Source organism: Bombina bombina, chromosome 3, assembly GCF_027579735.1.
Source record: "Bombina bombina isolate aBomBom1 chromosome 3, aBomBom1.pri, whole genome shotgun sequence".
NCBI classification, from domain to species: Eukaryota; Metazoa; Chordata; class Amphibia; order Anura; family Bombinatoridae; genus Bombina; species Bombina bombina.
This window is the reverse complement of record NC_069501.1, coordinates 460,233,196-460,250,817: the sequence shown is the minus strand read 5'-3', so window position 1 is coordinate 460,250,817 and position 17,622 is coordinate 460,233,196. Positions and strand designations below refer to the sequence as shown.

General features: G+C 33.9%; 1 protein-coding gene across 1 annotated transcript in view; it reads left to right on the top strand.

The window, feature by feature from the left end:
* Nucleotides 1-13,364, top strand: part of CNTN2 (contactin 2) — a 132,528-nt gene extending 119,164 nt beyond the window's left edge. The window contains exons 23-24 of the mRNA XM_053704691.1: nucleotides 5,216-5,384; nucleotides 12,921-13,364. Coding sequence (XP_053560666.1) covers nucleotides 5,216-5,384; nucleotides 12,921-13,024 — 273 coding nt within the window. The 3' untranslated portion in view covers nucleotides 13,025-13,364. The remainder of the gene's footprint in view (nucleotides 1-5,215; nucleotides 5,385-12,920) is intronic.
* The last annotated feature ends 4,258 nt before the right edge of the window (nucleotides 13,365-17,622 follow it).

Genomic DNA, 17,622 nt, shown 5'->3' with positions numbered 1-17,622 from the left:
CACCCACATAGTCCTGTCCACTAACCACCAACAACCCCACTCTTCCAACAAAGCTCCACCCACAAATTTGTGATGAGCCCCCATTAACCTCTTGAGTTCCTGATATCAAGCCACAGATGTTGGTAGATATGTCAAATTGCCACACATTTAAAATCTCCAAGTTATCAAGGCTTTTCTAAAGCATTGGAATAGACCCAGAGTTAATCTATGGCATTAACTTAAAACGACATTAAATACCTTTTTTGTGCATAAATTGTTCTTTGTCCCATGCTCCCTAAAGAGACCAAACAGCAAAATCTGTAACCTAGGTTTTCAAATTGTTACAAATTGCCTTAACTTGCTTTTTGATTTGCAGTATTTCAGGTTACAGAATTTGCTTTTTTGATCTTAATTTTTAACAAAAGATGTGTTCAATTATATCTTTTCAACAGTGGCACTCTTTGTAATAATTGTTGTGCCTTTTTCAGATGTAATGGTTTAGCATGTATTACATAATGAATAAAAAAATCATTTCAAGTGAACTTATTTTAGTAAACAAAGACAGAATACCCAGCACACAGCTTCAGCAAAAGGGTGAACACCATATAAATCCCTGCACAAAGCCTACATTGAGAGGAAATTCTGTTTACCATGTTTTATGGAGAGAACTATGAAGAACAATACCAGGCAGAGGGTTGGGGTTACCTACAGTTAGGGATGGGTGAATGTGTAAATTTTTGAATTTCGAATGTAGAACGAATGTTATTACCGAAATTCAAATTATAAATCCGAATGTTGATAAGAACGAATATTCTTAAAAATTCTATAATCGAATGTTATTTACAGTTTTCAAATGTCACTTTCGAATTCAAATTTTTATAATTATATTGAATGTCCACATTAGAAATTTCGAATTTAACATTCTATTTAACAAATACTATTCAGAAGTTCAATAGTTCATGTGGTAGGGCGGGAATCTAGTAAATTGATACATAATAGATACAAATATATCATTTAGAATGTTTCTATATAGAATATTGCATAATTCGAATATTAAATTTAAAGAAAAAGCATTAGAAATACTATTACAATCTAAATTCGAATTTTTCAAAAATAATATTTTCGAATGTAATCATAAAATTCGAAACCGAATGTTAGAATGTTATGTATACATTTGAAATTCGATTCGAATGAACGAATGTGTTAAAATTCATGCCGTTTTTCGAATGTTGCGAAACATTCGCCAATCCCTACCTACAGTATATTTATGAAATACAGAATTTTGAGCTCTGTCAACTATAATTTAGGGGACTGTATATATATATATATATATTATATATATACTGTACATATATATATATATATATATATATATATATATATATATATAAGACAAGAATACATGTATATTGCAGTACAAGAAGTAAAGCAAAACACCAAACTGCGCTCTCTAAGAACTAATAGTTCACAATTTAACAAAAAGGAATCTGCAATAATATTTTAAAAAACAACTATGTAAACATCAATATGAAATTCAATATTGCACAGACAACTTATATGTCAGTTAATAAATAATATTAAAAATATATATTAAAAAGGATAAATGTAAATCTCACACAGTGATGAGATTTCTATGTAGGTGTCGGCTGCTGTATCCAATTGGTAATGCGTTATCCCACAGAGTAAAAATAAATATATTAGGCAAAAGACAGAAGAAAAGCGCAGAAATGCACCTACATAGTGCAAATCAATTTAATTACAAAGAGGCACAAATATGCATGCAATAAAAAGAGAGCCCCCCGCAGGGTGTCTACTCACAAGATCTACCCTCAAAACAATATGAGGTATGTATAGGCACTTTTATAGATCCCCGCTTGCAATAATGCTTATCTGCAGGTCACACGTCTCCTAAGTTCGTGAATCCGTGAGACTGCTGTAATAAAGGTCAGCCACACGGATAGTCCTGCTGCAGGTCCAAGAGATCTGAATGTCCCGGTCACCACCGCTAAGTATGCGGTTATCGAATTTCAAAAAGTACCGCTTGCTTGGAGCACTCAGATCAGCTGTTTGCCAATCGTTGACGTAAGATGGGCGTGGCCTTACGCGTTTCGCGGTTACGTCACCGCTTCATCAGAGGTGTATCCATGCCCACTGGAACCTTCCTTTAAATACAGTCATAATCGGTATAAGCCGCCCACCTCTACATCAGAACAAGAAAACCATACTGTGCATCCGGTATCTTTTTTGCAACCTTAAGGTCCATACATATAAGAACACTTAATTGATGTCTCTTAATACTTAATAATAAATATACATATACATTAAATTCATTCAAAAGAAAAAGAGCATATTGGTTGTTTGCCTATACCTTAAATCCAATACATTAATTTAATAATAATCTGAAATAATTTTAAATAATTTTAAAAACCCACATTCAAAAACCTAATTCATAATAACCTTTAATAGATATAATAATTTATAGATTAAAAAATGTAGTGCAATATATATATTAAAAATATCTATATGATTATATGTACTCACTAAAAAATATAATAATAATAATAATAATAATAATAATAATAATAATAATAACTAAATGTATTCCTTACTCTCTTGACCACTAACATCTTTTATAAAATATATATTTTATAAACTTCTAAAAAACAGTAACACAATATTAAATAAATCTATTAAAAAAGCTTGTATATCAACCTATCTGTTTAAGCCAAATGGTTCAAAAGTATTCAATGTGTATATCCAATAAGTTTCGTGTTTGCGTAATTGTAATAATCTGTTCCCCCTTCTTTTATCAAGTACTATTTGTTCTATAGCTTTAAATTTAAAACCTGTTATATCCCTTTTGTGTACGTCTCTAAAGTGGTCATATACACCATGAACAACATCTCCCGAGGTTATGTTATTGATATGTTCATTGATTCTTCTCTTCAGGGTGCATTTGGTTCTTCCTAAGTACTGTTTCCCGCAATTACATTCCATGAGATAGACCACATATTTGGACTGACAATTCATATAGGATTTTATAGGAAAACTACTATTGTTGGTGTTAGATTTTATATCCTTATTGTTAGGATCTGCATAATCACAAACACTACAATTTTTCCATTTACATTTGAAAAAACCTTTATGGTGTTCCGTTAGCCAGGTGTTATTAGAGCTAACATTTCTCAAAGAACTGGGAGCCACTATATTTTTTAAAGATTTATTTTTCTTAAATATAACTCTAGGTTTTTCTTCCAATACCCTATTTAGAATGGGGTCCTCTTTTAGGACATGCCAATGTTTGCGTATTATTCTCTCTATTCTATTAGCAGAACTATTATATTTTGTTAAAAATAAATCATTTCTCCTATTCGTTACCAAATTAGTTTTATTCTGATTACCTTTAAGTAGGGTTTCCTATCTAATTGTCTTGTTCTATTCAGGCTTTGTTCTATTACGTCTGGAGAATATCCTTTTGATTCAAATTTTAACGTTAGTTCTTTAGCCTCTTTCTCAAATGTAATGGGGTTGGTACAATTCCTCTAAAGTCTTTGGAATTGTCCATATGGTATATTACTCACCCACTTCTTATGGTGGCAACTCTTCGCATGCAGATAGCTATTAGAATCTGTTTGTTTCTTATACAGAGATGTAACTACTTTATTTCCTGTGTGTTGTAATGTTAAATCTAAAAATTCAATTTTTAATTTATTACTGTTGTTAGTAAACTTAAGGTTATAATCATTCAGATTAACATAGTCAATAAAGGATTCTAACATTTCATTATCCCCTTTCCAGATGACAATAATGTCATCTATGAATCTTCGCCAAAGAACAATATTCTCTCTATGTGGATTATTATTCCAAATAATCCCCATATAGAGGTTGGCATAATTTGGGGCAAACTTAGTGCCCATCGCCGTACCACTCAATTGCAGGAAAAATTCCCTGTCAAATAAAAAATAGTTTCTGGTAAGGATAAATTCTATAGCTTCCAATAAGAACCACTTCTTTAAATCTGGTAAATGATCATGTTTCTTGAGAAAGTAATCAATGCTCTTAATCCCTTCCTTATGGGGTATACTTGTATATAATGATGTAACATCTAGTGTTAACCAAGTATAATTTTCTTTCCACTCAACCCCCTCCATGATGTTTAATACTTGTAAAGTATCTCTAATATAAGAATCTAATGTGAGAACCATTGGTTTAAAAGAATCAACATATTCTGATTTTCATGTCAAAGAATCTATCCCGGAAATAATAGGCCTCCCATGGGGGATCTGTGAGATTCTTATGAATTTTGGGTAAATAATAGAAAATTGCTGTTCTGCAATTTTCATTAAACAAAAGTTTTTTTTCATCCATTGTTATAGCTCCCAATATTCTAGATTTATTTAATAGTTCTGATAGTATCCCAATAAATTCAGAAGTTGGATCCCTAAATAATTTCTTATATGTTGTTTTGTCATTTAAAATTCGGGCCGCTTCTTTTAAGTAATCAGATCTATTTTGGATTACTATGCTGTCTCCCTTGTCTGCTTCTCTTATAACGATATTGTTATCCTGCGGGGGGCTCTCTTTTTATTGCATGTATGTTTGTGCCTCTTTGTAATTAAATTGATTTGCACTATGTAGGTGCATTTGTGCGCTTTTCTTCTGTCTTTTGCCTAATATATATATATATATATATATATATATATATATATATATATATATATATATATATATATATCAAAAAAGCAGCAACAAGCCAGGATTTGGATCAAAACAAAAAGTCAAATTTATTAAATTATTAAATTTGACTTTTTGTTTTGATGCAAATCCTGGCTTGTTGCTGCTTTTTTGATTGCTATTATTTTCAAGCTACACAGCTAGGTAGTTGACTGCAGGCAGATTCATACCTGGACATTTTATATAATATATTATATATATATTATATATATATATATATATATATATATATATATATATATATATATATATATATATATATATATATATATATAGTCTCTGTAGCCTTTGTTTTCAACACCAAGATCATCTACACAGATGCATGCAGACTACCTACCTATAAGTGCCTGGGTAAACTCCCAGATCAGCACATAACATATGCCACATATCCCTCTATGTATAAGATGTGAAACCTCATTCCTGGAATCATATATATATATATTTTTTAAATTAAACCATCAGTAAATAGGATATACTAAACTATACATTATGTTTTGTACAGATTCTGTATCGCTTGGACTCCCGTTCCACTCCCACACTTTATGTGACCAGCAAGACACGTGTGGAACTACCACTGCCAGAGGGGGCTCGTCATGTGACTATACAACTCCGTTCCACCGGACAGGGAGGAGACGGGGAGCCCACAGAGGTTCACATACCTACTGATTCAGGTACCTGTGATTTATTTATTTTTTTAATAAAAATTGCGCTAAAATCAAGAAGAAAATGAAATAGTCTTAAAGAGACATTGTAATGTAAAAACATTATGCTCAATTTCGTTTAATGTATTTTATTTTTATAAAACATTATTCTTTCATGTGTATTTAATCCCTTAAAGGGACACTGAAACCAAATGATTTCTTTAGGGATTCAGATAGAGCATGCAATTTTAAGCAACTTTATAATTTACTCCTATTATCAAATTTCCTTTATTCTCTTGGTATCTTTATTTGAAATGCAAGAATATAAGTTTAGATGCCGGCCCATTTTTGGTGAATAACCTCGGTTATTCTTGCTGATTGGTGGATAAATTCATCCACTAATAAAAAAGTGCTGTCCAGAGTTCTGAACCAAAAAAGAAGCTTAGATGCCTTCTTTTTCAAATAAAGATAGCAAGTGAACGAAGAAAAATTGATAATAGGAGTAAATTAGAAAGTTGCTTAAAATAGCATGCTCTATCTGAATCACGAAAGAAAACAATTTGAGTTCAGTGTCCCTTTAAGGGCAGAGGTTTTTCCCAGTCTCCATTCCTAAATAGATATAAAGCAGCGCTTAGTAAAAAAATATGTTAAAGTTAACATAAAAATAAACAAATAGTGTTTATAAGCTTCTTCTGACAGCCCCCTGATCACATGACTTTTTATTTATTATCTATTGACTTGCATTTAGTATTGTGTTGTGCTAAATCTAAAATAACTCCCCAGGTGTGAGCACATTGTTATCTATATGGCTCACATGAACTATCAGTCTCCTGTTGTGAAAAGCAAATAAAATAGCATATGATTAAGAGGCTGTCTATAGAGCCTTTGAAAGAGGCAGCCATTTAGAGGTTTAAATGTTATACAGTATATTAATATAACAATGTTGGTTGTGAAAAGCTGGGGAATGGGTAGAAAAGGCCTTATCTATCTTTTTAAATAATACAATTTTTAGTGTAGACTGTCCCTTTAAGTTGCATTCTGCCTCTTCTGAGCAAGGACAAAAAACTGAATAGTAAACTAGCTCATGTTATTCTAGAATATTAATTACATCAATCTATATGTAGAGACCCCAGTTCCCTTGTAAGGCTATGACAGGAAATAAAGGACACTGCACAAATTAGGTTAAAAAAAAAACCGAAATAAAAGGTTAAATCCTTTTTAAATGATGAATAATACATATTGCAATAATTTCTATTAAAGGGCCATAATACCCAAATGTTTAAACACTTGAAAGTGAGGCAGCATAGCTGTAAAAAGCTGACTAGAAAATATCACCTGAACATCTCTATGTAAAAAAGAAAGATATTTTACCTCAAAAGTTCCTCAGTAGCCACCTCCCATTGTAAAGGATTTCTAAGCAGCATTTTAGTGTGTCTGTCCTGGGACATCTGAAGGGATGAGCATCATGCACTCTCATCTTATTTCACCAATCAGGTAAAGGAAGTTTACAATGAAATCTCATGAGAGTCAAGTCAAATCTCATGAGATAACAGTAAAAGTTCATGACCTCAGCACTGGTGATGCTGATTGGCTGCTGTTCATTTCTTCATTTTTTTTAATTTTTTTACCTGCAGCTGGGAGCAGTTGAGTATAACTTTTTACACAGAACTTACTCTGCTGAGCTGAGGAGATTGTGAGCTAAAATATCTTCCTTTTTTACATAGAAATGCTCAAGTGATATTTTCCTGTCAGCTTTTTACAGTTATTCTGCATCAGTTTCAAGTGATTTAGCATATGAGTATTATGTCCCTTTAAGTACAAGCAACTGCTTGGTATTTTTTTATTACAGCAATGAAACAGACTTTTATTACCCTTTAAATTACACTGATTATTTTGGCATTTTTGCTCAGTATTGGTTTATCATAATTATCTTGAGGCATCAAGCAGTGGCGTATTTAGGTTTTGTGCTGTCCTAGGCACTCACCCCCCCCCCCCCCTAGGTTTTATGCTGTTTTTGGCCATAATAATTTTTGGTCAGGGTGTAATGTGACTTTTTTTTAGGAAAAGTTCGCCAGGACTTGCAATGAATTTACGTACACACAGTATATATGCATATATATATATATATATATATATATATATATATATATATATATATATATATATATATATATATATATAGTCCATGTAGAAAACAAGGTAACAGCACCACAGTACACAGTCTTCTTTTAAAGGTGAAAAATCTTTATTTGAGGTTTAGCAACCAATAAAAAGCGACGTTTCGGACCTACATAGTCCTTAATCATGCATAAGTTAAAATCAAACAAACAGACTTTAAAAAGGGTATCTGGACCAATCAGGCTTCAAATCTCAATATTAATTGGTTTAACCCATACCTATCCAGGTTTGTAAATTTCAACAACACAGTGACCTCTAGTGGTACCAGAATATATTCCATCATATAAAACCATTATAAAAACAGATACAAATCATAATCTCTATTCAGACCATATGGATGTAGTGTGTTCAGACGTTTAATCCACCATACTTCTTTCTGTTTTAATTTTAGTTCCCTATTACCCCCTCTTCTATGATGGGGGATATGGTCAATTACTTGAAAGCGAAGCTGGCTTACTGTATGACCCATATTTGTAAAATGTGCAGATACTGGAAGTGACATATCTTTTGATTTAATGGATGCTTTATGTTGACTAAACCTATCCCTGGTGGCTTGGGTGGTCTCGCCAATGTAACAAAGGCCACATGGGCATTTAAGTAGGTAGATTGCATAATTAGTTTGGCATGTATATAACCCATTGATTGTATATTGCCTTCTTTTATCATTTTGTGCTAAATATTTCCCTTTTATAACTGAATTGCATTGAGCACAGTTTAAGCAGGGGTAACAGCCTTTATTAGGGGTAGTTAAATAATTTACATCAGACATTTTAGTTGTACCTATATCAGCTTTTACTATGTGATCCCTAAGATGAGGATATCAATGCCTCTATGACAGGCCTAAGATTTACCCTTACTTACTCTATCCAAAAGATAAATTTTTTGGATACAACTGTATATCGACATGGAAATACATTAAGTACAGATCTATATGTAAAACCCACAGATAGAAATACTCTGCTGCGATATGAAAGTTTTCATCCTGACATTGTTTTTAAATCCATACCCAGGAGTCAACTTTTGCGTACTAAAAGAATAGTCAAAGATCAGAAAGTATTGCCAGAAAGATTAGCGTCTATGGGCAATACATTTATCCAAAGAGGATATCCAAAAGATAATATCACTAAAAATATTCAGGATTTGGATAGAATACATGATAAAAAACAAACAGAGAAAGGAACAGACAGATTAGTGCTTTCAATGGAATACAGTGACAAGAGTAATGACATCTTTAGAATAGTAAGAAAATACTGGCACCTTTTGTCAAAATATAATCCAGAGATAGAATCATTTAAACTTCCCCCTATGCCATCATATAGAAGGGTAAAAAATCTTAGGGATCACATAGTAAAAGCTGATATAGGTACAACTAAAATGTCTGATGTAAATTATTTAACTACCCCTAATAAAGGCTGTTACCCCTGCTTACACTGTGCTCAATGCAATTCAGTTATAAAAGGTAAATATTTAGCACAAAATGATAAAAGAAGGCAATATACAATCAATGGGTTATATACATCCCAAACTAATTATGCAATCTACCTACTTAAATGCCCATGTGGCCTTTGTTACATTGGCGAGACCACCCAAGCCGCCAGGGATAGGTTTAGTCAACATAAAGCATCCATTAAATCAAAAGATATGTCACTTCCAGTATCTGCACATTTTACAAATATGGGTCATACAGTAAGCCAGCTTCGCTTTCAAGTAATTGACCATATCCCCCATCATAGAAGAGGGGGTAATAGGGAACTAAAATTAAAACAGAAAGAAGTATGGTGGATTAAACGTCTGAACACACTACATCCATATGGTCTGAATAGAGATTATGATTTGTATTTGTTTTTATAATGGTTTTAAATGATGGAATATATTCTGGTACCACTAGAGGTCACTGTGTTGTTGAAATTTACAAACCTGGATAGGTATGGGTTAAACCAATTAATATTGAGATTTGAAGCCTGATTGGTCCAGATACCCTTTTTAAAGTCTGTTTGTTTGATTTTAACTTATGCATGATTAAGGACTATGTAGGTCCGAAACGTCGCTTTTTATTGGTTGCTAAACCTCAAATAAAGATTTTTCACCTTTAAAAGAAGACTGTGTACTGTGGTGCTGTTACCTTGTTTTCTACATGGACTGTATATGCTGGAGTTTGGCTGATACTCCTTGGTAACGTGCACACAGGTGGGAAAGAAATCTTACTAAAACTTATGGTGCTGGATTCAACTCACTTACTTCATATATATATATATATATATATATATATATATATATATATATATATATATATATATATATATATATATATATATACAGTACACACACAAAAATATTTTTTTGGGAAAAATCATTTTGCAAGCGCTGTTGTCTTATTCTGTTTTTTACAGACTGCACCCCTTCAGTAATGTCTCACCCATTTTTCCTGCTTTAGTGCATAATTCCCTCCTTTAAAGGAAAGATTGTGGCTGAAATAAAATGAAGGCTAAAAACTTCAGATCTCTTGGGAGCAGAGCCGTGCCAGCTGTATTGATTGATTCAAAGGAAGGGAGTTATGCACTCAAGCAGAACCTTAATAACAAACTCTGTGGTCGGGTTAGCCCTAACAACTGATCTGAAAGTAAGAAATGACTGTAGACATGTGCGTGGGAAAATCAGCCTCAGGAAGCATTGCATACACAGTTAAAAAGCAGTGTGCTGTATGCAGCCTCTGTTCTCTATCTGCCTATATAAATCTTTTAGCTGCTAACCAAGGAAAAGCTCTGCTTGTCTTTCAATCCAGATCCGGTGTGCCTTTAGGTGGTGCTGTTCACAAAGTGGTGTGGAGTGCTGTTTGGCATCATGGGAACTGTAGTTTCCAGCCGCAACTGATTGTGAAAAATAATTACTGCCCGCTGTACCCCTGGAAGTTCTGCCACTAGGCAGAAGACTTCCTGGGCTTTTGAAGGGGCTATTGCAGCTCCAAAATGTTCTGCCTCTCCCAAGCTGCCGCCCTATACACGTGCCTTGTGTGCCTAGGCGGTAATACGCCCCTTGACATCAAGTGATTGCCCAGTGATCCTGATAGCAGGTTGCATTTCAACATTGTATCCATCTCCATTTGAAGTATACAATCACTTTGAAACTCTATCCCTGCAATTGTTAGCCTGGGTTGGCCTCCATTGTGCTATTTCTGCAATGCCTCATTTATGAGGAATACAGAAATAGGGATCTCTTGCTGATGTAGACAACTCCGTCTTTCTGACAGCCCAGGATACAGCTGCCATAAAGGGTATGGCTCGTGTCCTAAAGGGCTAAATTACAGACACTATACCCTGTCATTAAGGGGTTAACTTTGGAAATGGAAATCAAATTGAAATGTTCTTGATTAATATAGATAGCAGAAGTTTCAAATTAAATCTAAACTTTCCATTTTATTTCTGTTTTCAAATTTACCTTTTTATCTTGTTATCTTTGGTTATAACTTGGACCCCCTTTCCATGAGGACAAACTTAAATGGAAATTATAGGACTTGATGCATCTGAAATGAAACATTTTAAAATGTATTACAGTTTTACTTTTTTTTTTTTTTTAAATGGGATGTTCTAGTGTTAAGAAAAAATAGATATTCCTGTTCTTACACTTATGTAGACCAATAGAGATATGGAAGTCTTCCTTATCCGTCACTGAGCTTCTATCACATGGACAACAACAGATATGCTAATCATCTTAGTTTCAAGATCAAAATAAACAGCTTTAACTTAACATTTTTCATGAAAAAATGAACATTTTGTGCTATTTTATATGTATGGATACACTGTCAGAAAAAGGGTATGGTTGGGGTCTGTTTGTGAACACTTAGGGTACAACTGCTGTGGTTGTACCCTCAATGGATCATAATTACACCTTAAGGAACTAATATGTACCATTTAGGGGTAAATAAGGTACAAATATGTTTTCAACTGTCAAAGGGTCCATGTCTGTGCCATTTAATCCCCCCAAAAAAGGTACAATAACTTGTGTGACTAAAAGGTTGAGAGGGGGTGGGGGGTTCAATGCTGCCAACCCCTGCAAGTCCATATAATTTGTGAACCTCAATTATTCAATGAACACATAACTAGCAGTCTCCAAAAATGAATTCAACATACATGTTGTAATGTTCTATGGTTGTTGGTAATTTGCAAGAAGTGGGCAAGGCAACAAAAAATACTTAACAACCCATATCTTCAATAACACTGTGTTGCTGGTTCTAAATAGCACAGAAGCACTTCACATTTTAATGTTTATATTTAGAGCATCAAGATGATAACTCTTACACATAAAGCAAATATATTAACTTAAATTAAAAAGAAAACAATTAATTTTAAATTCTATAAAATAAACACGAGCCGATTAAGAATCTTTAAAAAAAATAAAAAAATTGTAACTGTGCCCCAGTCACATACAAGGACATTGTGTAACACGCCATAGCTCCATCTATTGGTTGAAAGTTCCTTAACATGTGTAACACAGCTCCATCTATTGGTAGAAGGTTCATCATCAAAATGTGTACTGAGGAAATAGACTCATTTGCATATATTTTGCATAGAGTGACAATTCAATGTATGGTTGTGAGTTTTATCGTTTATCCATCCCCTGAATCCCCCTTCCTTTCGTGAGAGTTATATTTTATTATGTTGTTTTCTATATGTTTTTTTTATATATTTATGTTTTATGTGTTGTGTCACATTAAGTTAAATAGAGTGTTATTATAGTCTAGTACAGAGAGAAATTAAGCATTATGAGATATCACTCCTTTTGGATCTGGTTCTATCTGGTTATTTCAGGAATTTCAGTAGCAGTCTTAGAACCTACTATTAGGCTACACTTATCAAACTGCAGTGTGTATAATGTAATACTGTCTAAACAAGAACACAGTAGTTTATTGCAGAATTAAATGTTATATAATAAATTTGATGGAACAGCAAATTTAATATACAATGTTGAGTATAAATTTGCCATCATGAGGCACAGGGCTTGTCACTGGGACAATACCCTTAAAAGGCCAAATTTGCACCATTTTTAAGGGTACATTATGGTACAATAGCATTGAGGTCCAATCTAGTTACTAAAGGTATATATTTGCATTTGAAAGGTACAATATGCAAGGGTACCAATATGTTCCCATATTAAAGGGTACAGCGTGTTTACCTTTGAGGGTACTGCTCCAGTGACAAGCTGTTGTACCCCTAAATGTACAATTTTTTTAAAAAAATTTCTGACAGTGTAGGAATTATTTGAGGTTTACAGGTTTTTAATTATTGATGATTGAAGTAATTTTATTGTTCCAGCTAAGTATAATGTGCAACAACAAAATCTCCTGATTGTAGTGATAAGTCTCTAATTTTTCACTATCATTTTATACAACAGGCACCAGCATGATGGTGGAAAGCTCAGCTCCCAAATCCATGGCCCAGGCTCTTGTGGCTAACACAGCAGTTTTACTGGCATTGATACAAATCCTTGAAATCTGAGGGACGTCAATTACATAATCAAGGAGTGGAAGATGAAGAAGCAGGGGAGAGCCTCCCAGCCCCTGAAACGCAAACACCAACATCCGTTACATCAAGAGACAATTTGCATTTTATAGGCGATAGAAATTGCAAGTTAGCTCTTTCACTGCAGAAGCATTTTAAGGACTATTTTAGCAGTGTAAGGGTTAAAACACCAGAAGCTTTTTTTCTTAATATTGAAGTGGGGTTTACGTTAATATTGGGGGGAATTCAGCACTTTTCTGATGACACATGGGGGAAGATTTGTTTTACTAAGCCATGTGGACATGCTTTATAAATAGCAAATTTTTTTTCTACAAAATTTTTGTCTGTCATTTTTGGGGCTTCAAGTTTTTGTATTTTTTAATATTTGTGGTATGTACGCGGCTATAGAATTATGATATGTAATATCAAAGGTGGGACTATTCACTAAAAAGAACAGTGGACCCATTTCCTAGCACACTTGTCCCAATTGCACCTGTAAGCAGACCTAGGTGGAATTTTTGAAAAATGGATACCCCACATCATTACAAAAATTATTGGACTTGAGTGAGTAAAAGATCAAGTTATCATATAATAGTTAAGGCATTTAAAATGTATTATTTTTTTGAAAAACTGATGCTCCTGTCTATTCATATATAGACATAATTATTTGGACACCTATATGAACGTGTTGGACATCCCATTCTAAAACCATAGGCATATGGAGTCTCCCCCCCCCCCCCCCCCCCCCCGCATCCAGCTATAACAGCCACCACTTTACTGGTGAGGCTTTTCACAATATTTTTTAGTGTTGCTGTGGAAATCTTTGCTCATTCTGAAACTTGAATGTGGAGGAGCTTAAGTGACCTGCACTGAACCCTGACTTCAAACCCATTAAACACTTTTGGGATGAATTGGACCACTGATTGTGAGCTAGATCTTTTCATTCAACATCAGTGCCTGACCACACAAATGCTTTTTTGGCTAAATTCCCACAAACACACCCCAACAAATCTTGTGTAAAACCTACCCAGAGACTATAGTCTCAAAGGGGGAAGGGTGGCCAACTCCACAATACCATTTTTTTGGAATGGGATATCCAACATGTTTACAATTACAAAAGTGTATGTGTGGGGTGCATACCTCTCAACATTTCCCAGAGGGTTTTCAGGACAAGGTGGTGAGGGGTACTTGTGGATGATGCCCCACTGGTATTTTGTGGGTGGAGTCACAAAAGGACAAATAGTAGGTTTGCCATGAATGGGGCCAGACATCATGGGTGGGGTTAAGCTGAGTGGAGGTATGTGGGCAAAAGCTGAAAAAGGGACAGCAGATACCCTCCCAACCCATGAAACCCCCACAGTATCTGGGGACAGTTATGAGGTTTGCAAGTGGGAGCTTCTTCATTGCCTGATTTATGGAGTAAACTTCCAATTGAGGTGGTAACCACAAAGACTGTAAAAGGGACTGTAAAAGGGACATGTCTAAGGCTATCCTAAGAAAAAAGTAACATGGAAGATGGGTAGACTTGATAGGCCCCTTTGGTTCTTACCTACCTTCAAATTAGGTTTCTATCTTAAATTTCTGAAATAATCCTCTCCAAAATGTACCAAACTAACCAACAAAAATGTTAAAGGAAGTTTGACAAAGATTTTAACCTCACAGTATGTACCTCTCAAAATGTTTCCATTTTTACACAAGCAATTCAAATAATTAAATAACATTTCAAAAAAAAAAGAAAGAAAAAGAAGTGTCATCTTAAAACTGTCAATTTTCATTGATTAATCTTCACAGTTTGGTTATCTTTAATGTTTCCATTGATAGTAATTTATACTTTAAATTTCACACAAATTACCAGATGAAACCTAACAGGCTTTAGACAAATTATGTAAAGTCTATCATTTAGCATTATGTGTAATGAAGAATATTCAGTGCATGTTATAATTTAATATCTACACAACCATACAAAGAGAGGACTCAAATATTTTCAGATCCTCAAACTTCTAATAAATATTAAGATTTTACATTGCTCTCTTACCTCAAATTGCTCACCCTCCCCAAATATATCATTAATATAGATTTAGAATGTTTTTTGACCATGTAGAATTGACCATAATTAGTTTATTTTGGGATCTGACCATAAGAGAATAAACTACATATCTCTCCACATCTTTAATGACCACACAAGGAGCAATGCTATTCTAGATAAATAATGATCTCCACAACCACTTGAAGGTAGGCAGAAAACAAACAAATCTTGATTGTCTCTCTTTCTATCCCTCCCTCTTTTCTAAGCTTATGTTTTCAACGATCCTAAGTGCCCCAGACCAAAAAAACTCCCCTGGGCTCTTTCTTCTCTTTGTCCTTTTGCATACTGTAATTTTTCTGATTCCAGACATCGTTATATACTTTCTGTATAGTCAAATAATAGTTACACACAAATCTCATACTCATCTATTTTTTACTCTTTTTTCAGCAAGTTAATAAAAAACATTTATGTGTACAAAGAGATATATAAAGAATCTAAGCATTTTACACCAACAGCAATCTGTATGTCTACACCCAGAAATTTTTACTTTTGTATTCCTGTTAGAGACAATTCTCTTAATGTAGGTGCTTCAAACACTTCCACCCTTGCTTCACAACATCTACCAAACAAATCACCTACTACCTGATACACCTATAGCATGCAGTCTATTACTTGTCTTACCAGAAGCGATACTGTCTTCTCTTACGGCCTTTGGAATGCTCAGGTGGAGGCTACTGGATTTATTGTGGTGGACAACCATCCCAAATTGTTCTACTTGTTTTTTCCCTGTCTTTTCTTTGAATCTTACTCCAATTTTTGCATATGTTTAAAAGAATGATGGCTCCAAATACTAAAGTCAGGCAAAAGTTACTTTATATCCATCTCATTCCTAAATCTAAATGTATTTGGAAGTAATTTTCTGCAATTTGTGACTTCAATTTATCATGGAATCATAATGACAATGTGAAAACAACAGGTAAAACACTATTAATAACATTGATATATTTGCTTTACAGCAATAAACTTCCAGTAGGGGTAAAGTAATATGCATTACCTATATGCATGGCTAATAAAATATCACTACAGTTTAGTAGGCAGGAGTGAAAAAGTTATTGGTCCAATTCATACTAAACATTGTCAAAAGCTTAATTTCATACACATCCACTTCAATTTCATACTAGTCCAGGACTTGTAGAAATGTTCTGCCGGCCTATCATATCAATTACTATAAACAGTTCACTATAATATAAATTATAATTCCCTGATTTAGGTTGAGCATACAATGTAAAAAACAAACAAAAAAACCCATTTAATTTACTTTTATTATCAAATGTGCTATCTTATCTTTGGTATCCTTTGTTGAAGTAGCTACCTTCCACAATAGCATACTGAGGTAGGGTAAGGAGCGAGCACATGTCTTGATCATTATATAGCAGCAGTGTTTGCAATAATATTTTTAACAATATCATACATATGGTGCTCAAGATTAATGCATACTTCTTAGCCTCTCTTTTTTAGAGAGGAATGCAGTTTTTCCTTTTTTCTTATTTTTTTAACAATTGAGTGAAAACAAATTCAAATGTCAGTTATTTGAATACTTTCTCTGTTTTAAAAAATTAGATATATACTAAATAAAAACATTCTTAAAGTGAAAGTAAATCCTAGCGTTGTACAAACGCTAGGATTGACTATTGAAACAAATAAAGGGGACTTTCATTCATGAATATAAGATAGTTTATGTAGAAAGCTCCTTTATTTGTTTCAACCGATCGCCGTTCTTAGCTGCTTCAGCAGCCCACGGCTCAAACATTTTTTTGCTAAGAGGTGACGTTTTCACCTCTTAGCCAATAGCTGTGCGGTAAATCCGGCTTGGCGACCATGGGAGCCGGATTTACTGCATGGCTATTGGCTAAAAGGTGAAAACGTCACCTCTCAGCAAAAAATGTTTTTAGCCGTGGGCTGCTGTAGCAGCAAAGAACGGCGATCGGTTGAAACAAATAAAGGAGCTTTCTACATGAAGTATCTTATACTTTGTACAACGCTAGGATTGACTTTCACTTTAACAATCTTTTACATTTTAAAATTATATGGTACACAGAAGTACTTAGTCAGTCATAGACACAAGTAAAATGTATTTAGAAGTAAATGTTCTATACAGTTTTTTGTCCTCACACCATGCACAGACGTTGCTGTTAATCTCTCTTTTAATTTAAAAGGATATTGTCATGAAATGCAGGACACAGCAAAGAGGGTACAACACTATTTTATTGCAGAGCATGGAAATATACATCTGGTAGTATTGATCTCACTTAGTAACGGCCACATAGACAATAACAGACTTCAAACCACGCCCCAATCCAGTGACGTCACTTCCCACTCTCATCACATCTTCCCCCTTTTCAAAGGACAAAACATAATTTTTTTTTTAACACAACAAATAACAAGGTATACAAGAAGCATACAACAACAGTTTTGTATAGTATATAACAAATAACCAGTTAAAGAGAATATCTGTATAAACAACTTGAATTACATCCTGACTTGAACATCGGGGTAGACTACCCTAGTC